The following is a 25124-nucleotide window of genomic DNA, read 5'->3' as shown; positions in this document are numbered from 1 at the left end:
CGAATACCAAGAGGGGCTGCAAAATTAATGATGGCAGGACTAAATACATAATATGACAATTTAGGGAGGCAGATGCACACGTGAGTTTGTTTCCTCTTGGTAAACACTGAAAGCTACGCACGCTTCTCTTGCGAAAACGCTCGATCACATTCAAGTTTAGTAAACGCCCTTAAAAGCTACTTTGCGCCATTTAGGAAAATGTTGCCTATCTTTTCACACCGATTCTAATCCAGATGAGTAAAACCGTAGCGGGAATATGAGGGATAATTTTCTGTCATACTGCTGCTCGAGGCCTAATCAGAAGAACAGTAGTGGATGGATGAATATTTCAGGGTTTGTGACCAAGTGACTAACTAGTGGGTACAGGTAGAGACATTATGGTTGAACATGGCACTTAACTAGTTAGTAGCAAACCCTGGAATTCAGCTTGTTTACCTTGTATCAATATCAGATTCGCTCACTTCCAGACTAATCTGTCTGGTTTATGTCACATTCGTGATTCGTGTTCATGCCAGTGATGCCACTGCTATTTTCATGTCGTGTTTAGATCGTTTTATCAAATCATTTCCACTGTTGCATGGGCTGAGTTTAACTGAAATATCCAACGGGCCTGACGTGGGTCACTGAGTTGAAGTGGTTATCGGGGCTGTTCATTCGATCTTATGTTTCATGGGCCTCATGGTGGAGCTTAAACTCTCCATACCAACCTCCTTGACTATTAGCAATGGCTGAATGAGCGAACCAAATTGCATAGAGAAAGTGAGGCTTCTACAGTTCTACTACTACTAGGAGTCGTTTCCAAGATCATAACTGTCAAACTGACTGTTAGTATGTGGTCGGTATTCACTCCAACTCAAATATCAGCAACAGGATAAATACCCCAGAACAGACTCGAAGGTACTTTCCAACTCTCCTGGACAATGGAATTTGGTGTCATTAAGCTCTCGTCTTCCTCAGCTCTCAATCTTCAGGTAACTACATAACGCTAATGTTAATCCTTATCAGTTCTATGTGCAAATGTTCAATAAAGTTGTACTCTTTAGTTGAATCAATGATTGATAAGCATGTGTAGGAACAAAGCTTAGCCATTTTTGTTTCTGCGTTTTTGAATCCAATTTGGTTCATTGCTGGTTGTATTTATAATTGGAAAAGTGGGTTTCTTTATCTCTATGTAATAGGTAATAACCTTGCCAAGCTTTATTAACCAACCCAAATGGAATTTCATTTCATGAATGAGCATGTTCATGTGAAAAGATTGATAATTGGAAAACGGATATTGGTGCAGGAGTATAGTATTAGTTGGTGATGTTACTTGTTATAACTCAATGATGGGTTGGTTGCAGGATTTTCCATCACCTGTTGGTAGGAAACTTATTAACAAACCTTCACTTCCTAAACCATTTCTTCAACTTAATGGCAGACCACAGACCTTCCTCAGCCAACTAAAATCTGATCGTCTATCTCGGAGAACGTCGAAAAGATCCATAATAGCACAATCTGGAAGCCAGGGTTGGGACTTGGGTAGATTCTTGAAAACGTTATTCTTCTTCAATGAACCACCCTCTCCTGCTAAGGTTGGACACTGCTAGAGTTTTCGACTTCATTTTAGACAGTGAAAGATAAACATGTCACTCAACTAACAAAAATTTGGTACCTGTGCTGTGAAGATATTTGAGTCTTTAGTCAGCAAAATATCCAGCCCGTCACCCAGTGAATCAGTAAAGAGAATGGAAACTTCTGGCACTGTCCTAGTGGCTGGAGCAACTGGTGGTGTAGGTCGAAGGGTAGTCAACATCTTAAGGAAGAAAGGAATTCCAGTTCGAGTATTGGTATTATGCTCTTACCTTTAATTAGCTTACTTATTGCATGATATCTTGACTCACGACCATCTGTTTTCATTCACACTTGCATGATCTTTTTTGCTTGTCTTTTATTCTTTCAGGTTAGAAATGAACAGAAAGCAAGACAGATGTTAGGCCCAGACATTGACTTGGTGGGCTAGCAACCTATGTTCTTCAGTTTCCTTAGTGAAATTTAGTTGTTTGATTCATATTTGGTTAGGGATTATAGTTTCATCTGTTACATTTAACATTGTTAACTTTGACGACTTGTTTTTCCTGTAAAACTCTCAGATTGTTGGAGACATTACTAAGGAGAGTACTCTGATCCCTGAGTACTTCAAAGGAGTCAGGAAAGTGATTAATGCTGTTTCTGTCATTGTTGGTCCAAAGGAAGGGGACACTCCTGACAGGCAAAAATACAGCCAAGTATGTTCTACACATTGTTGAGATGAGGATACTCCATTTTAACTTCTATCTGTTCTAGTGTTGGATATCTTTAAGTTATAAACTTGCCTGACATATATTTCTCATGCCAAAGAGCCTCAAATATGTCCCGCAGTTTGTTTTTTCTTTCTCTTTATAATTTTAAGCAGGCATTTGACTTTTAAATTGGTGTGCTGCAGGGCATCAAGTTCTTTGAACCAGAGGTGGGAATTGATTGCTTACATTCTGTATCTGGAGTCACAATTTTGTTGTGAATAATGTTTAAACTAAAACTTGAAATTATTTTCCCATTTATTTGCATGTTTCACTTAGTAACTATGAAGCTTTGGCTTATTGATGGAACCAGATCAAGGGAGATTCGCCTGAAAAGGTGGAGTACATTGGGATGAAAAATTTGATTAATGCTCTAAAGCAAAGTGTTGGACTTCAAAATGGAAAACTATTATTTGGATATGAAGGTACGCTTTTCTATAAGGTGAAACTACTAATCATCGTCTTATGCTGTGTCATTTCAGCAGTTTTTGTAAAAATAAATAGAATGATTTTTTTGTACAAATCAATGGTTGATAAATAAAATTGTAAGATCAAGCTTGATCAGTACCATAAAAAAAAATTAAAAAAAATTTCTAAATAGTCATTCACAGATCTGGTTGAGCTAGGAAAGATTGTGAATGTTTAATCTGGCCCCCATAAGTTACTGAGTTGTCTGTGATTATACAGTCGAATATTTGATATATCAAAATGAACTGAATTGTTTGTTTTATTTTTATGCTTGTAACATCTTCGGAAATCCATACCTAAAATAATTGTTTTTCTGACCCAATAACACATTTATAATCTAAGTTCTTTTTCAATCTTCAGGTAATAATTGTAGGGAATTGGCTTGGGGAGCTTTAGATGATGTTGTGATGGGTGGAGTGAGTGAAAGTACATTTCTGATCGACCCAAATGGCAGCGAAGATGGTGGACCAACTGGACTTTTTAAAGGTGTGTTTTTTTGTAAACTCTAGACTTCTGTTTGTCTAGTGTTTTCTTACTGGTGATTTTATAAAACTGTTGATGAGTGGTAATCTTTTTCATATTGGGTTGCATCAACTCAAACATTTAATTTATTTGGTATTTCTACTTCAGGAGTTGTTTCCACCGCAAATAATGGTGGATTTACAAGCATCAGAACAAAGGTAAACAGCTATGCTTTCTTTTGATTGTTAGAAATTTTATCTATTCCCAGTCATGTATGTTTTTTGACATCAAATGTTCAATTACTAAGTCCCTGTCAAGTGTAATATTAAGTTTGGCAGTGAAGATACAAGATATTCTAAATTGCTTGCTTTCCTTAATTGTGGCATGTTTTTTAGAATCTATCAACACCTGAGGATCTCTCTGCATATGATGGTTTAGAGCTGCGCCTTAAAGGTGATGGTCGTCGTTATAAGCTAATTGTTCGGACCAGTGGTGATTGGGATACTGTTGGTTACACAGCAGGCTTTGACACTGTAGGAGACCAATGGCAGACAGTGAGTATTACAAGTTTACAACAATCCTCTCAATTTTGGGGTTTTAAGAGTTCTCTTACAATCATAGCGACATAATGTTCTTTTTAAAAGCAATTCCAAGTTCCCCACAGAATAATTTGGCTTTCAAAACCTGATTTTATTTTCCTATTGAAATTGCATTATGAAAGTGGGTTGATATATGAATCCAGATTTGTTTCTCAAAATCTGTTTTGGGGCACTTTTTCATGAACGGAATCATGTTTGAAACTCTCCAACACTTCAACCTACATTAAAGTAGAAAATCTATCATTTCTTTACAGGTAAGGCTTCCATTTACTTCTTTGAGGCCGATATTTCGTGCAAAAACAGTACCAGATGCGCCATCATTTGACCCGAGCAATATTGTGTCACTGCAGGTAATTTTCTTCAGCCACTTTTCCTACTCATTCTTTCACTTGAAGATTTTATTCCATATGAGAAATTGGAAATTGTTTTTCAGCTTATGTTCAGCAAGTTTGAATATGATGGAAAACTCAATCCTACTTTCGTGGAAGGGGCATTTAAGCTCCCAGTTTCAAGCATAAAGGCATATCTGAAAGATCCTATAACTCCCAGGTTTAAAAACTCTTTTTCTTTGGTTGAACATCTTTCTTATGCCGAACATAATTGATCAGCTTGGTTAACTTTCTGCTTCTTTCTTTACATCATTTCCTTTGTTTACATGTAGGTTTGTACATGTAAGCTCTGCAGGAGTTACCCGGCCTGAGAGACCTGGACTTGATCTAAGTAGACAACCTCCTGCTGTGCGGTTGAACAAGGAATTGGATTTTATCCTGACTTTCAAGTTGAAGGTTCATACTAAACCAATGTGAACTATTTGATTACTGCATCTTAGTACTCTACTGCTGTTTATATGTAGCAAACTGACTCCCAATTTAAACAAAAAGAAAATTCCTGATTTTGTTCCTCTCCAGTTTCTTACATTTGTTAGTAACAGGGGGAGGATTTAATTCGGGAAAGTGGAATTCCATATACAATTGTGAGGCCTTGTGCATTAACTGAGGAGCCTGCTGGAGCAGATCTCATTTTTGAACAAGGAGATAATATAACGGTAAATGGAGACTTATGTTCCTGATTGCTTGTATGTTTGGTGAAAATTTATCTCATTTTGATTTTCCATGTTGATATTATCCAATTGAACTGTGCTTCAAAAGACTCTGGAATTTGGTTCTTTGGTTATTGGACGAAAATACTAGTTAATGCTCTGTTTCTGATGAAATGATATATATGTGTTTTATATATGCAGAGTAAGATATCAAAGGAATAACAATCAAATGGTTCACTAAAATGTCAATGATCACTTTCAGCTTATTCATCCAATGGAACAGTGTTTCTGGACTAGTTTTTTTTTTTTAATTATATGTTATATGCTATATGTTCTATGCAGGGTAAGATATCAAGAGAAGAGGTTGCTCAAATTTGTGTTGCTGCATTAGAAAGCCCATATGCAAATGGCAAGACATTTGAGGTTTAACTCTCGACTTGTATCCCGTACTTCCTGTTGATTTGCTTTTGGAGTTCAGTCAATCACCAATTGCTTTCTTTTAAGTCTGGACAATGTCTTATGTGTATAACTACCCCTTTTGCAGGTTAAAAGTGTTATACCATTTAGCGAGCCATTTACAGTAGACCCTGAAAATCCACCCCCTGAGAAGGACTACGATGTTTACTTTAAAACTTTGAAGGATGGAATTACAGGAAAAGAAGTCTTGGAACAAAATCCTGTACCGGTTTAAAGCTTATGCATAGAGCTATGTTCAACCTTAACCCCGTAAGTATTACAAAGCTAAATATGACTAAGCATATTTTATCTACAAGATTGTGGTTCTCTCAGCAGTGTGAAGAAAAGCTAACCGATATGTTTCTCATTTGTAAATGAAGCCTTAAATTGAGTTTCGAATTTAGATACTTCTCTTATGTATCTATATCATTCAGAGTACAGTTATATCATTCCCTTGTAATACTAGCAAGTTAGTTCTTGAGCTGGTTTTAACGGCTATGCTACCCGTCTCTCTGGTTGCAGGTGTATATATATACCCATACCTACAAGAGGGAAAGGTAGAGGCTTCTAGAGGAACATAAAACTGAATGACTGGAGTTCAAAGGTTTCAGGTGAAATATAATAGGTTCCCATGCCACTTTCAGAAGGGGTTTCGGTTGGTTATGAAACATTATACTATTATAGTGTATACATTTCTTTTGTGGGTGCTGTAGACTGTAGTCAGGCAGTTGAAATCACATTGAATTATCTTACCACACCAAATTCATTATGAAGCGGAAGTACTACGAGAAGAACTGAAGAACATTTACAATTTTCAATAGTACATGAAACTTTCAGTAAAGAGGTAGGTTGAGGCCTCATGGAGTTTCCAGCCGATAGTTTTAGCATCAATTACTGTATTTTCTCTTGCATTGTATCTGCAAAATTTAATATAGTGTGAATGACGAAAGCCGCATAGTTTGACAAGCTCAGCTCTCTTTCTCTGAGCAATTACTGCAATGTTAGCATTGATGTGATGTAGGCTCATCCTTTTAACTTCTTGTCATACAAAACAGAGCATCTGTTTGGTACAACAGGAAATTTCTGCAAAAGGGAATCTTAGAAGTCTGTGAAGCACAGACGGCATTGTTCCTGCTCTATTACCATTACTATTCAACGAAACGGCTTCCGAGTTCCGATTCTGAAGTTCCAATAGGCTAGAACACCATCTCTAAAATAGGTCGGATATGGACCACATGAACCAGATTTCTAAAGAGCATGCTATAAATATTCCCTTTGCTATATCACTGTGAATGAGCAGTGATTTTTCTAATTGGCTAATTGTTTTTCCCCATTCTGTCAAAATTTGCATCATGACATTGACATTACTAAATACAGTTTGTGGGGAAACCTGCCCTCATGTTCCCAGTTCCCACTTTCCCATTGCGAATAGCTCAATTTGAATCGAGCAACGTCAACCTCCCTACAAGTCATAATCAAGTTTGGGGCTGCCGCTACTGTATGTCATCATGAAACTGACATAGTAACTAATAGCCTAATACACATCTACCATTCCTTCACTAATCTGCAGTAAATTTGTGTAGTACTGAATCACTAGCTAATTAGAATCTTTGTTTGAAGTTCGAACAGGCGAAAAGATAGAAAACAAACATAGAGAAAGACATGGCTCGATGACAAAATATTTGCAATCGTATTATCATTTTCCTTTGTAGTACTCTGAACAATGAGCATGCAATTTACATGACGAAAGAGAAGAAATTACAATTGGGTTTCTAAATTTCTGAGGATCCCATGTTTCCTCTTAATTCTTGTTTGCTACCTAGCTACTTGTTTCTTGACCTGCAATCCTCTTCAATATATATATTAAGCTGGCTTCCAAGATATGCTTCAAGAGCACCAAAATACCTACAGAAAATCAAAATTTTCATGTTCAAAGGAATCTAATAACCAAACACACAATGTTGCTAGATGAAATTGCTTGTTAGAAATGAACTTACTCGGCAGCGAAGTTTGTGGCGTGTTGAAGAACGAGCTTGAGCAGCCATTAGAGTTGTAAGCTTGGCATGCATTTCATGTTCAGTGAATATTTTACCTTGTGAGCTCATGAACACACTACGATGCACAGGAGGAGACCACAATCCACTCTGCTCATTGTAATCAAAGTCATACTGTGTAGCGTCAAAGAACTTCTCCAGAAGTCGATCCGATGTCGATTTCGGAACCAGCTGCACTACTTTTATCATTGGACTCGAATGTTGGGAAGGAGAAGAAGATGAAGGAGAAGAAGCGACCTGGTGAGACTCAGAGCAGGAAGACATTGGCAAAACCAGAATCAAGAGTAATAGTACAAAGCTGAAAGAGAGAATAAGATAATAATGATATATAAATAGAAGCTTGGAATTGGTGGCTTGGCGAAAAACTAAGAGAATTATGATAAGGACGTGTATGGCTGTGTGCAATCATAGGAAGGTCGTGGCTACCATCATACTCGATTCTTTATGCATGTGTTCCAATATCATGGTAGCACTAATTTTTTTGCTAAAGAGAGTTGTTGGAACTTTGCAAAAGTTCTCATTGATTAATCTGATGAGGGTCATGATGATGCTACATCGAATTGATTAGTTGACGTCCCGGCAAAATTTACCAAAAATCTAATGAACAAGATGAAGGGCTCTTTGTGTTGAGATTTCATATTGTTCATGGTGTTTTTGTTCAGAGAAATTCTTGCGTGTGACGGTCGTGTCAGCTGGCTCATGTGACCAGCCATTCGAAATCTGACACGTGTTTTTTTTTTTCACGCCTGCGTTCTTCTTCGGCCGGAAAAGCTGCAAAGGCTATACGACCCTTCGACAGAGAAGCCGCAGGGACCTTCGGCGGCTCGAAAAGGAAGGAAGAAGAAGCTTCGCTGGAGAAAGGAAGAAAAAGCTTCGCCGGAGAAGTCGTAGGGACCTTCGGGAAGAAGAAGAATGCATGTGTGAAAAAAAAAAACGTGTCGGATTTCAAATGGCTGGTCGCATGAACCAGGTGGCACAACCGTCGCACGGAAGACTTTCTCTTTTGTTCAAAGTGCTTCACTGCTGCTAATAATTACCAGTTTTTATCTTCAACTTCCATGTTAAACGTTTTTTCTTCATATTAGTGTCTGATATATGGGATATAACGGTGCTACATGAATCAATTGTGGGTCTAGCTAGCAAGTAGAATTCAATTCATACATCCGCGCCTTTAAAATTCAATGTTGGTGAGAAAGATCATCGATTTGTTTGGTGAGGAAGATCTGCATCAATTAGTAAAATGCGAGGTCAATCATATTAACTATTAAGGCAAAAGAAGCACAAGTAGCGCTAATCACAGAAATTCTATAAGTATGAACTTTAATTACAAATACAGAGAATGCCCTACAGAAGGATAACACCCTTAACTTTTCCTACAGAAGGAAGTTACCTGTTTCCTACTTTCCTTATGGATCGACCTCTAAATGGTTCTAGCTAGATCGACCTCTCAATGGTTCTAACAAAGAGATAAATAATTGATCAAAAAATTTAATAGCTAGAGAACAACATCTCAACAACTTGGAACATATTTTAGATGAAGACAACAATAATATCAAAATCTTACTTCAGTAGTTAGCTAGCTTAGCTGTTGAAACTTTGGAAAGCTTTACTTTAAATAATTACAGGCGATCGATGATCTATAAAAAGTTCAAAACTGATTCATGAGTTTGACATCACACCTGCAATTAAATATGAAAAATCTAATCAGCTGACATGATGAGCTGTTTGGGTTTGTTATTGTTGGAAGTGTTTTTTTCATGTTAGGAGATCTCTAGAGTGCTTCATCTTCTAAAATCCACAAAGCACTCGTATCTTTCGTTGTTCTAGTGTTTTTTGGATGAGATGTGTTTTGCGGCACATTAACTATATATCATTTAAGTAGTTTAGAGTTCACATCCAAAACCAATCGGTAATAGATGAAGTGGCCCAACCCATTATGAACTTATAAACAATGTCTCAATTTCTCAATGTGAGACGCATATATTCTTAACACGACTCATTCCTCAACTTTTCATACTTATGATTTGGTAAGAAAGATCGATCCGAGAAAAAATGTGAAGCACCTATACTAGTAGTAACGACTAACGACTAATGACATCTATTCTTAAGAATTACATGACAATAATAAAAAGTACGTGCAGTCTTCGATCATACTCAAATAATCTACAAGCGTTTTGGATCTTTGAAGAATAGAACAAAACTAGAACTCCATTACAGTTTTCTGCACTCTTTCCTTTCTGTAGTGCCACTGTACAAGTGTCCATGAAAATGAAAATTAAGGAATGTAATTAACTTTTTAATTGGAAGATTGTGCTAAATTCTCTAACCACCTTGAAGTCAGAGCCAAGTTCACGTTAGTGATAACCACTTCAATAGGGAGCAAGGGTACGGCGTCTTCATCATCAACCACCTCAAAGAGTTTCTCAAAGATAGGTGGATGCAAGTCTTCAGGGACACCCAAAGATTTGGAAAGAATAGAACCGAAATGTTCCTTATGCAAATTCCTCTCAGATTTTTGCTTGAGACTCGAGAGAGAATCTATACTGACTTCTTCTCTTGCGACGATGGATCCTATCTCTTCGAAGAAAATGTGTGTTGGGTAAGAAAGAGGATCGTCGACATCTTCAGAATCAGAAACACAGCCGCTTTTGAATTTCTCTACGAGCTTGAATCTGATGGGAACTATGTCCTGTGGATTGAAGAAGATTAAGTGGGAGAGGTCGGATTCAGTTTTTTCGTTGGTTTGTCGTGCGTCGGAATAAGTAAAGAATATTTCTCTGATGGTTGACATGGTAGCTAGCCTCAACAAATTGTTCAATGAAGAGAATGAGATAATTGGTAGTAAATGAGGGGAGTGCAATGTTTATATATGTAAGCTTTAGCTAGACCTAAACCGAGTAGGAGAAGAAAACCTTCTCCCTCAAGGATTTGAAACTTAGGCAAAAAAATTAGGATGTGTTTATATAGACTATAGGGCTAGACCAAAACCGAATGGGAGAAGCATTATCTCCTCTCCTGCATCCTTCTAATATAGGCCATCACAAATTTACTACAGTTTCTAATTAGCAATTGAAAATCGTTGTCCCACAAAAGTCATTCGTCCCTTTGAGAATCGAAAAGTGGGGAAACTGATGAACAACATTTTCCACTCCGTCGGTTCCTTGTTCGGCTCCGGAGAAGATCACATCCCATGGAGCGATGGAAACATCATCCATGGGTGTGAGATAGAAGTTGCAGAGGCGATGAGCAAAGGTGAGACGACAGAGAAGGACAAGAGAGAAAGAATAATTAGGTTATCATGGGCACTTGTTCACTCAAGGCAACATCAAGATGTGCAACGTGGAATAGACATGCTGCTGCAAGCAGCTGAAACTTCAATGGCCAAAAATACCAATTCCCTTTTGGATCAACAAGAGATGCGTTATCTTCGGGCGGTCGGATACTACAGAAGTGGTGCATATTCAACTAGCCGGCGTCTTCTGGACCGGTGCTTAGAGATTGAACCAGAATGGAAACAGGCTCTTCGTCTTAAGAAGACAGTAGAGGATCGAATTGTGAAAGATGGATTCATTGGAATAGGTATTACTGCTGGTGCTGTTATAGCAGCATGTGGGATTGTGGCTGTCTTGGTTACCAGCAAGTGCCGCCGTCCCTAATTGCAGTGATCGACTGATCGATCCACATCCAATGTTCATGAAGACTCTTCCAAAGCTTTTACGTACTAAATAATCAGACCAACAACAACAAGCTTTGCAATTGCAAAATTATTAGCTTTTAATTTTATGGAGCAACTAAAATTTTTTAAAAGAACGCGTAAAAGTTGTAACTTATTTGCTCTATAACACGTATGTTTCGTAAAATTGATTCTTTAAACAATTTACACATTAACTTTCATAACCGTTCTTGAAGGGTAATACACGCGGTCTCGACCATGTGCTTACTCTCATAACCGGATTTGGTGTTCGTTCTCTCGTCTTTAATGTCAATTATAGTCTTCTAGACCTACATTGCATGGAATCGGAAGCGGAAGCGTGGAAGTGAAGCGTTTAGAGACGTAGAATAAAATAATATAAAAAATAATAATATTACTAGCTTTCCAAATCTTCTTATTTATTGTTAATAATAAATACAAATTAATGAAACAATTTGCAACCTCCTAATTATTTAATTGTTTAGCCTCTTTATCTACTACTAATATAACTATTAATCCCATAATAACTATGTTTTTTCCATCCAAAAGGTCCAAACACCATTCTTTTTGAAAAAAATTAAAACGCAACTATAGCACGTGGGTGTGCAAATCAAGAGAGTGGAAGCCATCCATCTTTGTCATTCTGGCTGCTTCTCTCTTCAGCATCTCTTTTCTCCAGTTCTCCCTCACCTTCTACGTCTCTCTCTATCTCCTTCCAGATTCATATTTGTTTTGTCTCTCCTTTCTCAATCAAGGGGTCGTCAAGGAGAGGACGGGATTGATCATTGATTGCATAAGAGATTGAAAGAAGATCAACGCGTCGCTGACCCACAGTGCCCGTCCGCGCTTCCGAATCGAAGTCGTGCGCTTCCATATCGGAATCGGACGCTTCCGCCGCGCTTCACAAACCTCATTTTCCCAGAATCGCACTTCCGAAAGCTTCCTAGCGCTTCCACGGCGCTTCCGCTTCAGAAGCGTGAAGCGTGACCATCTCAGCGCTTCCGTGCTTCCTAGTTCTAGACATCCTTTGTTTCTTATAACTAAGAGTCTTCGGTACATAACGTGTATTAAAAATAAAAAATAAATAAAATCCCACAAACACCCCTCGAGCAAGGACATAACCGTCATTCATCTCCTCAATAGGCAGAGAGAGTCCCTCCTCTTTCTGTAGTGGAGTCCAGCCCACTCGGCCCCCAGTCTTTCTCAGTCCACACTGTTCAGACACGCTTCCGAAAGGCCGAAAGGTCCAAACACACCGAAAGCAAACCTCTTTTCATTTTCCTTAAAGAGTGAAAAAGAAAAACACAAACATAGAGAAGTGAGAGATCTAAGATCACCACCACCAGTTTCTTCGAAGAAACAAAAAGAACATAACAATGGCAGGGTACAGAGCTGAGGACGACTACGACTACCTGTTCAAAGTGGTCCTGATCGGCGACTCCGGCGTCGGCAAGTCCAACTTGCTCTCCCGATTCACCCGCAACGAGTTCAGCCTCGAGTCCAAGTCCACCATTGGCGTCGAGTTCGCCACTCGCAGCTTGAACGTCGACTCCAAAGTCATCAAGGCCCAGATTTGGGACACTGCCGGCCAAGAAAGGTTTGTCTTTCTTTATGATCCGTGTCTTTCTCGTTTTCTTCAGTTTCAGTTCAGCTCTCGAGTTTTGTTGGTTTAGCATTGTGTTTGGTTCGATCACGGTAGATCTGGTAGGTTGGATTTAATGTGAGAAACTGTTGACTCAAGAATGTTAAGATTCTCGGGCAAAATTTAGATTCTTGTGCGGAGAGAATCTTTGCTTAGTATATGCTTGTTATGTGTCCTTTTGTTGTTTTGAGCTTGACATCAAAACCGCATTTGCTTTAGAGCTGTGTCTTTAGGTGAATTAATTTCGGCTTCCATACGAGTGTGTATGATCATACAGCGCATTGAGGAATTGCTGTAAAGATAGAAGCTTTTGTGGATTATATATGGAATTGAGTTTATTGTCCTTACTGCTGTGTGTATGGAAATCGGTTGACTACTTGTCGACCGTTTTACTGGCCAACAGAAGAAAAAAATAACTGTGTTTTATAGGCTGTGTTTTAGATACAATTACTTGTGAAACTTGGTTTACAGGCTGTTTGGGTTATTAAGTATGATGCTTCAGTATACTTGTCACTCGAATAATCTTACAACTATACAAGTATTGTGTTGTTAGAAAAAGATGAAAGGAATTTTAGGTTTGGGTTTACACAAAATCTTTATACAACATGACAATCTCATTGGAGCTACCTTGTCTTTTATGGAAATTGTAGATGTAACTGGTACTTTGCTCAAATTTCTGACTTTGAAGTTTGAACTATAATCTATATGATATGTTTACAGAAAAGTAATATTATTTAGTTCTGTTCGAAATATGTATGTGTAATTTATATTATTATTGTGCTTTGGTATCTGCATGTGACATATATTCAGCAATTCCCAATTAAGTTTCATATATAGCTTTTGTGAATGAATTACTAGTGGGAACTGGGAAGTGAGCAGGCAACACAAGTGTGCTACATGTAGGGTGAACTTGCAATCTGTTAGTGATGAAATTTAAACATGTTTTCTTTTATTTATGGAGATGAGTATGTTCCATTGATTCTTCATGTTGGCAGTGGGGTGACATGGGGCTGGTATTGAGGTAGTGCCGATGCTGTAATGGAAATGGATGTTTCACATGTAGGAGGTTAATATGTTAAATTGAGTTTGATTTGGTGTTATGTAACCTATTTGGCAATCAACTGTGTGTAGACATAGAAGGCTTAGGTTTGGATATGGACATTATTGAAAGAAAGTTTGAGCCTCCATCAAGCGTTTCTTCTAATAAGAGTACACAGGCAGGCATTTTACGATGATCAGAAACGTCATCAGTACAAAAAGCCATATGGACTATGTTCCTTTTACATTAAAAATGCTATGTCAGATGTAGGTTTGAGTGGGGGCTCAAAGTGAATGGTTAACTTTTCCACTTCTTAGTGTGGAACTTACTGTACTTTTTTGTTGGTTTTGTGGAATTTGTGACTGTTTCATACCAAAATCGCAAGTTTAGCAACTACAGTAGCATTTATTCAAATTTATACTTGTTGAACAGTGGATACGAAGTTGGGTACCCAGGAAACCAGATGCTAAGGTCTATGTAGTTTACTTTACTGTGATGGAAAAGTTGTATGAGCTGAATGATAATTCACTGACCCCTGAGAACTTGAGCTTCAAGGAGCGCTTCTTATATTTATATCTGAAGTAATGCTTTTTCAATTGTTCTTATTTGGTTTACTGGGCTTCTTATCCATTTTTCATCCCCCGTCTTCTTGATAAATTTTTGTCCTTAAAGGTTGATCAAATCTAGGTAGCTTACTTTGTTTTGTATTAGTGAAAGGGAGCATATAGTTGAGTTTGTATTTCAATGACTACTGCAATTTTTAGCTCAACATTAGGCAATTCCAGAACCTTTATTATCGAGTCTCAAGTGTTTGAGCTTCATGTACTAGAGGGTAGTCCGCGGACTAGTTTTCTGAAGAATAAGCTCTATTCTAACAAATATGTCCATGTATGACTATGGAAGTTGTGGTAAGTTAGTCGTTAGTCCTTACAATGGTCCTATATGAAAGAAAACATAATTTTCAGGTGTTGGAAACATCTTTGTTAGTTAATACCCTAAATCAAATAACTCCTCTTCCATAAGGTGTTGCTTGAAACACCAAAACACGACATGTTTGAGTCCTGTGTTAAGATGTCTGAACAGGATTGTAATGCCAGCTTTGTACAGCATCCATCCTACCCTCCTTATCCCACTACAGTAGAACCATTTATGTACTTGAGAGATGATTTTCAATCCTCTCCAACGTATATGCAACCCAAAAGGCGTTTTTTTTTCTTCTTTCTCTAATAAAGCCACTATCTTGCTTCTGAAACTGAAATGACTGAAGCAACCCAACTCAACCCAGCCCATCATCACTATCCATTTTCTAGTGCTTTCCATCTGTGGTCTCCATAACCATATTGCTACTGATGATGTTTTTCCTGGCGCTAATGGTAATGCGTCTGGTTATTGAGATTGTGGTGGAATGGCTGTCTGGTGCTGGTAGCTGGCTACAATGATTGCATGTTAGACAGTTAAAGAGTGTTAAAATTAGTTCAATTAGGCAGAGAAAAAGTGAAAGCTTCAGTATACCTTATGTCACAATTGTGGACAAACAGAAGTATATATTTGTAGTGTATTGGCAACTGTAATAGATTCCACACTTCCACAGCTACCGGCCATTTTTGATTGAAAATATGAAGTAGTTATTGCTGATGGTAATGCTTACAAACAGTTTGGTGTCTGATATCATTGTTTTTTAACTCCTAATTTGATTTATAGTTTTGTTATTTCTAAATTGATATAAAACAGAAGAATTCTACTTTGGAGGTTCATTTGACAATCATCATATTAACCCTTTTCTATTTGTAGGTATAGAGCAATAACTAGTGCCTATTATCGAGGGGCTGTAGGCGCACTGCTTGTATATGATGTTACTCGGAATTCAACATTTCAAAGTGTGGAAAGATGGTTAAAGGAATTAAGAGATCATACTGATCCCAACATTGTTGTCATGCTGGTTGGTAACAAATCAGACTTACGTCACCTTGTGGCAGTCTCAACTGAGGATGGAAAATCCTTTGCCGAAAGAGAGTCCCTCTACTTCATGGAAACTTCTGCACTCGAAGCAACTAATGTGGACAATGCATTTGCTGAAGTCCTTACCCAGATCTTTCACATAGTGAGCAAGAAGTCCATGGAGGCTAACAATGATGCAGCTGCTGTTCCATCCCAAGGAGAAAAAATCGATGTCAGTGATGTTTCAGCCGTAAAGAAAGGTGGGTGTTGTTCGAGCTAGATATTGAATCTGTATCAGATATGTCTGGTTTGTGTTGCTACATCTGTTTCTTTGTATACCAGGGTGTTGTGTAAAATTTTTCATCCAAAGACATTAGGTGCTGAGCGGGGTTCCGTTTCTTTCTTCCAGTGTCGTTATCATTCATTACTCGAGACAGATTATGTTTAGCTGTTGGAAGAAGAGCTTCTGTAGGAACTTTTACATGATTTTACTCTCTAGTCTCTACATAGATGTTGAATGGGGCAATTTGCACCAAAATTCTGTATTTTGAAATTGTTTATCAGTCCCATTAATTTAAATCTTTTATTCAACTCAACCTATCTGTCCTAGACAGGCTGTTCGAAAATTTCCTAGAAAACAAACTAGTTGGTGGTGCCTTGTGAAATAAGGCATGTTATTTTGAAAATTAGTCTATTATAAATACTGATCCAAGCATAATATCAGCACAGAAAACATTATAATTCTGAAACAATTAGAATTTTCCATTATTGGGGGAAGGTGTTTGATGTTAAGCATGTTACATGTAGATGAAATCTTGCAGGTTTAGGCTTTATAAAATTGGGGATTCCTTATAGATAAGCTGTCATTTTGTCTTAATCTATGCATCTTTGTATGGCAGAATGGATAAGGAAGAAGTGGATCCAATCTACTCTGACTATAATCCAAAAGATTATTAATCTAATTACCTATGATCCAAGGTATTTGATGATGTAAACGATGACTAATTGACTATGCATTACATTGTGACGCAATGCTTTGCTACTTTGCTATGCAGGCGTTGCAAATTCAAGTAAAAACAAAACCCAAAGAAAATCCAAAAACAAAGACGGGTCTCTAGGGTCTTTATTCTATATTACACCTTGTTTTGGCTGTGTCTCTCATATTATTGTTAATGTGATTATAAAGAAATAAGAGAAGTATGAGTTTTGTCTCCAACAATGAAACCCCATATCAGAAAAATTGATATAAACATTTGTGAATAAAATCCCATTATGTAAGTGCCGTTACTTTGTGGAAAAATCATGCTATGCTGATCAGTCATCGACAACATCTGTTCGATGTTTAGCGTGACATTAGAATGAGTTTTTCATTTCATATATCCGTATTATATCTCGGTTATTTATTTATTAATCGTCGATTCTTTAAAATTGTTGATAATGTGAGATGTATCCACTTGGGTCCTTTTCTCTTCTTCAACCACTCCCCATGTATTTACGTAACTCTTCCCTTGAGCAATGTTGGGGTGTATCCAGAATCGAGTGCCAATATTAGCTGTTCTAATTTTTTTTCTTTCTCCATGTCCAAATAAAAGACTAATAATAGTGGCAGCTGAAGCTTGAAGGAGCCTAATCCAGCTACCATTTACCTAAAAGTCAAACATCTTTTCGGTTATTCTGACTTTTAGAATGGGATGTCTATTCAAACAATAAGAATCTTCCTCAATTTTTGAGTTTCAGTCAAACTGCCAATCAAAGAATCAAGAACCTAATAATGGATCTGGTTTTTAAAAGCTTTGGTCTAAAAGTCATAAAACATGGGATGGGAGAAATGAGGATAGAAATATCTTCAAATAGTTGAGAGAGATTTAAGTTTTGTTGTTATGGATATATGAAAGTCGGTGTGTAATTTCGTTGTTCATGTATATTATCATGTCATATCATAAATTATCGTTAATTTTATGCAGTTATAGAATAGGAATAAACGACACTTTGTAATTGAGCTGTCAATTCATGTAGTTTTATTCAACACACTAATAAGAATTTGGTGCATTTGGGATTGCTTCTTGAGATATATTATCATGGAGGATAAGATTGATTGAATGGAAGGGACCATAACGAGGAAGCAAATGGCCATGTGAATCTTGAAGGTTTTTGAAATATTATATCTTTCCTAGATAAACAAAGAATACACATGCCAACTATGCTAGTATTTTATCTAATACTATAACCTAACTAACAGTCCAAGTAAGGAAATGGGTCGAAATTTTGATCTCCTAATTTATATAAGACTCAAAATTCACATATTTTATGAGACATGTTATACTATATGATATATTAGAATTTTCTAAAATTTAATACCAAGTTCGATCAATCAAGTATGAGATAAGTACGTTAGAGGAAGACAAAACCTCAAACAGACAAAAGAGAACAAAATGAATTGGTATGGTGGCACATATGCTATAAATCCGTGACAAAACCAATAATAGATTGATGGCCCCAAACTCGAAGGTTATTGTATGCACAAATTGGAAACGGACGGCAGATGATGCTGATTACACCAAGATAAGGACAGATCCAGATTAAGAGTTTTGTTTATTCATTCACTAAGCTAAAAAGATTAAGACAAAAGGGAAGAAGAAAAATAGAAATGAAAATATTTTATTACTAAAAATAGAAAATTAAGGGAAAAAAGGAAAAAATTGTTGAAAAGAGAAAAAGTTCCGGTATCTTATGGCGCACGATACTCTTTTGCAACCCGGCTTCTATTGGTTGAATGACACAAAACTCTTTTTGTATATACGGAGAGAGACAGAGAGAAGTGTGTAAGAAATAAAAAAGTAAAAAAAAATGAGGAAGGCAGGCCACGTGTCAACAGATCTGAACTTGTGGTCCCACACCTCCTCCGCCTCCGACACGGCGGTGCCGGAACACAAACGAGCACTCGGGCAGCTCCCCGAGATCGGCGAATAACGACTCGTCCTCCTCGCCCATCGGGAACACCATCCCCGCCACGTCACCAAAGTCGGGCCCACCGCTCTCCGTGAAAATCGGGCTCTCCAGCACCCGCGACGACGTCGTTTCCATGTCGGCGGCGAACCACCCGAACTCGTCGGCGGCGCTCGGGATGATCACCAGGGCCGGCTCCTCGTCGCCGCCCAGATCAGCGAACCGCCTCTCCTCCGGGTCGGGCTCCGGCTGGGCCGCCGCTGTCTCCTCCTCCTCCTCCTCCCGGACCTCGGTTTTGGTCTGGGGTTTTGCGCCGTGGTGGCTTCTAGAAGCCGGCCAGGGGTGGTTGTGTTCCGAAGAGTAGGTGACCATCAGCATAGTGGGGTCCGCTCGGCTTCTCTCCACCTGCTTCCTCGCTGGGCACCCTTTTGAGCTACTGCACCTGTAATATCCCCTGCTCAATCCAAAAAGAAAAAACCGAAACTAAAATCAGCAGCCGTAAATTACAGCGTCACGTAATGTTCATTGAAACTTTTAACTTCGAAACATTATAGAAGAATATAGAGATCAAAATTAAGTGCCCATAGTATTTGGGTTGGTTGATTGAATGATTTTACCTAGGGTAAGGTGAGCCCTTGATGGGTTTCTGGCCGTACTTCCGCCAGGCCCAGGAATCAGACGGCGGAGTGTTCGTGTTACTGTTTTCCTTGATGGGGATGGACACGACTCTCTTCTGTATGGCTCGCCGGCTGCTGTAATTAAACAGCAAATTCAAACGTTCATTTCATATTAATTGGTGGTGGAATTAAATTACATGAGCTAATTTTCGAATTGAGTGAACAAGTACCTTTTCTTGGGGGAGGAAGCGATCTTGGAGTAGACGACGTCGTTGAAGGCGGGAGGAGGAGGAGGGGAGCCGGAGCTGTTTTCGGGGGTGGAGGTGGTGGCGGTGTTGTAGTCGTCGTGATCAATATCACTCATGAAGTGTTTATTGAAGAATGTGGGGGAGCCCATTTCTGAAAGCTAGAATAGAAGTGGGTGGTTGATGCTTTTGATGATGATGATGATGATGATGCTTGTGGAAAACACAAAGTGGCTGCTGAGAACACAGAGAGAGGGAGAGAGAAGGAGAGAAGGGTTGGGGAGGTTTTTGATGGGAGGAAGAAACAAATGGAGGGAGGGAGAGGGGGGAGGTGGGTCCTTAAAAAATTGGCCGCCACATTGACAAACGGGTTGTGTGGATTTGTTTTAATAAAGGACGTGCAACCCAAATGTGTTTTCTTTATTTAAGCCCCAATAATGGGATTTTTTTTATGGAGTTTTTTGATGACCCATTTCACTACTTCTTTTGCCCAAGCTAGCTACTCAAAAATGTCACATTGCAATTTTGAAAGAGACACTTCTCAATCTTTTGATCTCCATGTCCATAGCTCCACTCATCAAGAAATTACTCCATCGTTGTTGTTTTTTAAGGAATGAACGGTTTTCCTTTTTCTAGTTTCCAAACAAAACAACGAAATTTGTTTAGCTTATAATAAAGATATGTAACCGTAAATGTAATTTATAAATGATTCAGTATTGTTTCTAAAAGCAATCAAGCGTCTTGTGATTTTATTTCATAATTAGCAACATATTTTTTGATTAAGGTAAGTTAGAAGTTCAATGTATTTCTGATATGTCTAAAACAGAGATGGTTCGATCCGAATCAATTAAAGTTTGGTCATGAGTGATTATTTTCTTTTAAGAATGACAAATGCTTTGTTCTTGTTAAGACAAATAGAGAGAGAAAACACTTGGCTCACTTGAAACCTCTCTTAATATACTTGATATTATACATTTTGGAGTATTAATGCTTGATTTTAGTTACACCATTACACACATGCATGTGTACTATATGCTAGTGTATGCCAAAGCCTCCACCTTCATTTCTAAGTTAATGATGAATAACTATATACCAATTCAATCTAGACCAAGTTATTGATTTAGTTCAAATGGACTTTTCACCCTGACCAAGGAAAATGACTAATTATGCTTATGATTATTGAAATGACATGATAATGTTGTATTTTAAAGACCTAGTTATATTAATGTCTGTATGACATATATATTATAATGATCTCATCAATTTTGTTTTTGTATTCCTTTGTTTAAAGGGCTACTTAGCTCTAACCCCTATCTAATAATTCAGATCAAGTTCCCCTTAATTGTTTAATAAGAAAAGTCAAATACAGCTATATATATATATTTATGGAGCTCTTGATTATTAGCTGGGTTAACCAATCCCCTAATGACATACACTTATATATGCCAATTTGTTTAATTAAAGCCAGATCGAAACATGTTCATAATTTTCATACTATATGATCAAAGAGAATTATAGAAAAGGTGGATACATAACAATCATGTTTCCTTTTAATTAACTAGCATAATTATCTTTAGCATACATAATTGGTACATTTTAATTTGAGGGTCATGTCTCATGGCTCAAAGACAAAGCCAAAATTTAAAAAACCACCAACATTTGGATATAAATGGATTCGATCCCCCTAGCTTATAGAAAGTGGTATCTGGCATAGCTCCAAACATTAGAATTTGACAGATGCATTATATCAAGCCTCAGAATTTGACCCAGTCTAGCTCAAAAGGAATGCAAAATGCCAATTGGCTAATTTGTTACAAAAATATCAAAAAAACAAAAGAAGTATTAATCTAAGCCTTCTAGACCTAATGGATGCCGTGAAGCAATGGACATGTATGTCACTTTTAATAGTTCTTTAAGGTGTATTATTCCACAAAATTAACCCTAGCCCTAATCCTCTTGTTTAGTATATCTTATATCACCCACTGCGTCCACCATGCCCGTATATTTTCAAGGAACGGAAAGTTCCTCGAGGGTTTCCTCATTCACATCTGGTTTGAGCTTCTTAATTCCCGGCTGAGAGCCAAACACAGACTTTTGAAGCACGACAGGATATCAAATATGAAAAGGAATAGTTTATGTTGGAGTTGATGACTACGATGTGGTGGGAAGGAGCCAAATCTGGGTGAGGCATATGTCGCCATTAAAGCTTCATCTGATACCAAATCTCTAGCATGCGCGCTGTCCCGATCCGTGTAATGCTCGCTCAGAACAACTATATATGTCCATGCCATTTGAGGGTGGCTACGAGGTGGCCGGGGATGCGATCGATCACCTTCTTCATTATTTGTCCGAGGAGAATTATATAGCATCTTTCATACTAAAACCTCCGATCTTGGAGTTCCAAATGGTTTAGTGATGACAAATACAATTTGTTGAATAAAACTAAACTAGATAGCAACAGTGACGGAACCAGGATTTAACCATGGAGACGTCTAAACATTATAGCATAAGTGTATATTAAAATTTTGTAAAAAAACTATCTGACTCGATGTTTAATTTGATCATTTTTAAATGAAGTAAAATTTTATTGTATACATCTCATAAACTCGTGCAACATTAAAAATGTACGAATGAAGAAAGTAGTAATTTACGCATCACTTAATACTTCACATTTTTTGTTTTGGTAAATTCATTAATTTTCATGTTTACTAATTAAAAAAAAAGACTAATTTCAGTTTACCCCCATCAATTGTAGGTCGATCATCATGTTAGTCCTTCTTCTTTCAATTTCATCAAAAACACCCCTCAATTTCCAATTTTCATCAGCCGCGCATGTCCAAACCTCTAATCTCCATCCAATTCCTCTGTCAAGTGATGACTTGATATCAAGAAGAAAGTCAAATTCTGAAAGTTACTTTTTGGACCATTTTTCCCCCAAATCGATACACATATTCGTTCCCATCATAACGCCCTAACCTTAGTGATTTTGGTGAGATTGAATGCAATTTGTCTATTTTTCTTTCTTCTTGATATCAAGTCATCACTTGACAAAAGAATTGGATGGAGATTGGAGGTTCAGACATGTGTGGCTGATGAAAATTGGAAGTTGAGGGGTGTTTTTGATGAAATTAAAAGAAGAATGACTAACATGATGATCGACATAAAATTGATGGGGGTAAACTGAAATTAGTCCTAAAAAAAATCAATTATCTTAACAATTTCGATTGGTAAGACATAAATACCAATCAATTCTATAGATACATTTCTTAATATAATTGATTTGTCATTCAAGATTAATTGATAGGTAAAAATTTAAGGGGGGTTTAATGATATGATTAAATGGATTTGAATGATAATTAGCTAATTAAGCACCTTACCTTCAAACTTTTCAAAACCAAGGGGGGTTTAGACCCCTTCAGGCCTGATCAAGGCTCCGCCCCTGGATAGCAATGACAATCCAATCATCATGTTACTGTTAATTAATATGAGTAATTGTCATCAATGACTCTCAAGACTCAACTTAAGAGGGATCTAGAAAATGGGAAGCCTTGATGAGAGTATTACGGTTTTAATTACCTTTTATGTCCGTAATCGACCTATTTATGTTTGAAGGCTAGTAGAATTAGCTACATGTTAATGCATGTACTTATCTTCAGAACGGTACTGGTGATCGCATATCTCCTAGTGAGATGATACAGGCATAGGTCTTACTATCAGAAAAAGATGTGAAACATGTGACTTGTGTCATTTTAAGTTGTGACCTAAAGTTGCACGGAGTTTAATTTTCAAATAAAAAAACTAGAACAATTTATATTTGTGCTCTACCATTATGAATACTCTGTGTAACAAGAATAAAAGAAGGTACTTCCATATACATGAAAGAAGGGACACAAATTGATTGACTTTAGCAAACATTTGGTTGGTTTGTTGTTGGGTTTTGGGAGAAATATAGATTGCTCTTTTCTGGATGCAGTTTAGCTGCAATATGAACCCTTTGGATCAATTATTTACATATTCCACGGCTTAGACTTGAAAACCTATAATTCTAGTACTCCCTAATCGATTTGGGTGAGACTGAGAGAGGTTTCATATATAGAACGGAACCAAGAAGTAAGAAGGCGCCCCCATTTGCACCCCTAAAGGCATCTGCCTAATTTTCTGAATGAAAAACTGAGAAATATCCAGCATTTCGTCATCGAGTGAGTCCCTATCATCACTTGGATGATTAAACTAATAATTGGGGGTCAAGCTGCAGGCTAGGCCAGCCCCCTTGTACTTAGTACTTACAAATGGGGTTGCGAATTAAACTAGATATTTTCGACATTTACAATAGTTGCCTACTTGTTGATGGACATGGCAATGAAACCCTTTGCCTGCAGTTCTGCCTGCACATGTTATATTGTCCGGACTGGCAATTGAGTATCTCTGAAGTGAGATCCGGATAGTTTCTAATATTTTGAGAATCAATTTGAGGATCGTAATACATTCTTTATGTGTATCTTTATATAGCTACTATGAACATTTGTTTATATCCTTTTGTCTTATTTTGAGAATTTCATGTATGTATCATAAAAGATCGTATATAACCTATTCACGTACACATATATAGATTGGAGTCATTGTCTTGCATCTAATACTTGGAAGGTTTAAGTCGTTGTCTTACATCTAATACTTGGAAGGTTTGAAATATGGGAACTATGTACGTAATTGGGGTCACTGATCTTCCATGCATGAGTCATGAGTCGTGAGATGGAAGAAATGTTAAACCGAAACTATAAAAAGAAGAAAATTTAGACGGATGCAGCTGCAATGCACCAGCTATAGTTTGATTGCCAGGAAATGGGTTTGTCATTGTTATTTGGTTCTTTGGGCTTTTCTTTTGTTTTTCTCTAGTGTTGCGCCTTGCTGTTGGGCTTCACATAAATTATCTTTCCAGCTATATTAGCAAGAACAAGTTTCATTTCTTTAGTAAGATGCTTTTCTCAGATTATAGGCTTCTCCTAGAGTTTCCAAGCCCATCCTCCTCACACAAAAGTGACAAAACACACACAAACTTGAACATATTTATTCCATTGTTCTGAAAACAAGTGAAAAATCCAAATTAGACCAAAACAATGAAGAGAGCATCTGAAATATTTGATATCTTTTCACCACTTCACTCAAACTTGAACAATGTACTCAATAGGAACCTTAATTAATTATCTTAAGGAAGATTTTTGTTTTACTACTTCGGCAATGAATGAGTTGTCATTAAGGTAAAAAACTATAGTGTACGAGAAGCATGCATTATGCATGTACCATAATTTTACTTAACAAATACATATATTACATCACAACACACTGAAAATTAATCAGAAACGCACACAACAATTTATGTCTTCATGACATTGATGATTAGCACTAACTAAAGTTAATTATTGATCAACTTCAAGATCAGTTGTAGCTTTAATCTCGCTTCTTGATGGCCTTAATAATTGCCTGTGTCACACCTGTCACATCCAGCTTGTATTCTTGATTTTGAGCTTCATGAGCTGCAATGGCTTCCATGGCAAAGTAGCTATTGCAGGAAACTTTAGCTTGCAGAATATTGAGACCCATTTCATCAAACGC

The 25124-nt window shown here is 37.5% G+C and overlaps 4 protein-coding genes across 4 annotated transcripts; 3 read left to right on the top strand and 1 right to left on the bottom strand.

Moving 5' to 3' along the window:
• Window positions 1–920: 920 nt before the first annotated feature.
• LOC101314642 lies at window positions 921–6306 on the top strand. Its single transcript, XM_004295540.1, has 17 exons — window positions 921–971; window positions 1344–1574; window positions 1668–1829; window positions 1943–1993; window positions 2133–2267; window positions 2465–2488; window positions 2632–2743; window positions 3147–3272; window positions 3417–3466; window positions 3644–3802; window positions 4102–4197; window positions 4281–4396; window positions 4509–4632; window positions 4779–4892; window positions 5229–5309; window positions 5431–5612; window positions 5865–6306. Exons 1-16 carry the CDS (start codon window positions 921–923, stop codon window positions 5575–5577), a joined length of 1779 nt encoding a protein of 592 aa, XP_004295588.1. The 3' UTR covers window positions 5578–5612; window positions 5865–6306.
• A 4221-nt stretch (window positions 6307–10527) lies between these two features.
• On the top strand, window positions 10528–11052 carry LOC101314358 (mitochondria fission 1 protein-like). Its single transcript, XM_004295539.1, has one exon. It carries the CDS (start codon window positions 10528–10530, stop codon window positions 11050–11052), a length of 525 nt encoding a protein of 174 aa, XP_004295587.1.
• A 1280-nt stretch (window positions 11053–12332) lies between these two features.
• On the top strand, window positions 12333–16300 carry LOC101303100 (ras-related protein RABA1d-like). The gene is made up of 2 exons (XM_004293922.1): window positions 12333–12684; window positions 15560–16300. The coding sequence occupies exons 1-2, from the start codon at window positions 12464–12466 to the stop codon at window positions 15984–15986; spliced, it is 648 nt and encodes a 215-aa protein (XP_004293970.1). The 5' UTR covers window positions 12333–12463; the 3' UTR covers window positions 15987–16300.
• Window positions 16301–18574: 2274 nt separating this feature from the next.
• LOC101314070 (probable WRKY transcription factor 65-like) lies at window positions 18575–19633 on the bottom strand. The gene is made up of 3 exons (XM_004295538.1): window positions 19500–19633; window positions 19270–19404; window positions 18575–19106 (listed from the first exon to the last, which is right to left on the bottom strand). Exons 1-3 carry the CDS (start codon window positions 19631–19633, stop codon window positions 18575–18577), a joined length of 801 nt encoding a protein of 266 aa, XP_004295586.1.
• Window positions 19634–25124: the final 5491 nt, after the last annotated feature.

Source organism: Fragaria vesca, linkage group LG3 (assembly GCF_000184155.1).
Source record: "Fragaria vesca subsp. vesca linkage group LG3, FraVesHawaii_1.0, whole genome shotgun sequence".
Lineage (NCBI taxonomy): Eukaryota > Viridiplantae > Streptophyta > Magnoliopsida > Rosales > Rosaceae > Fragaria > Fragaria vesca.
The sequence above is the reverse complement of the archived record's forward strand: the minus strand, read 5'-3'. Positions and strand labels throughout refer to the sequence as shown.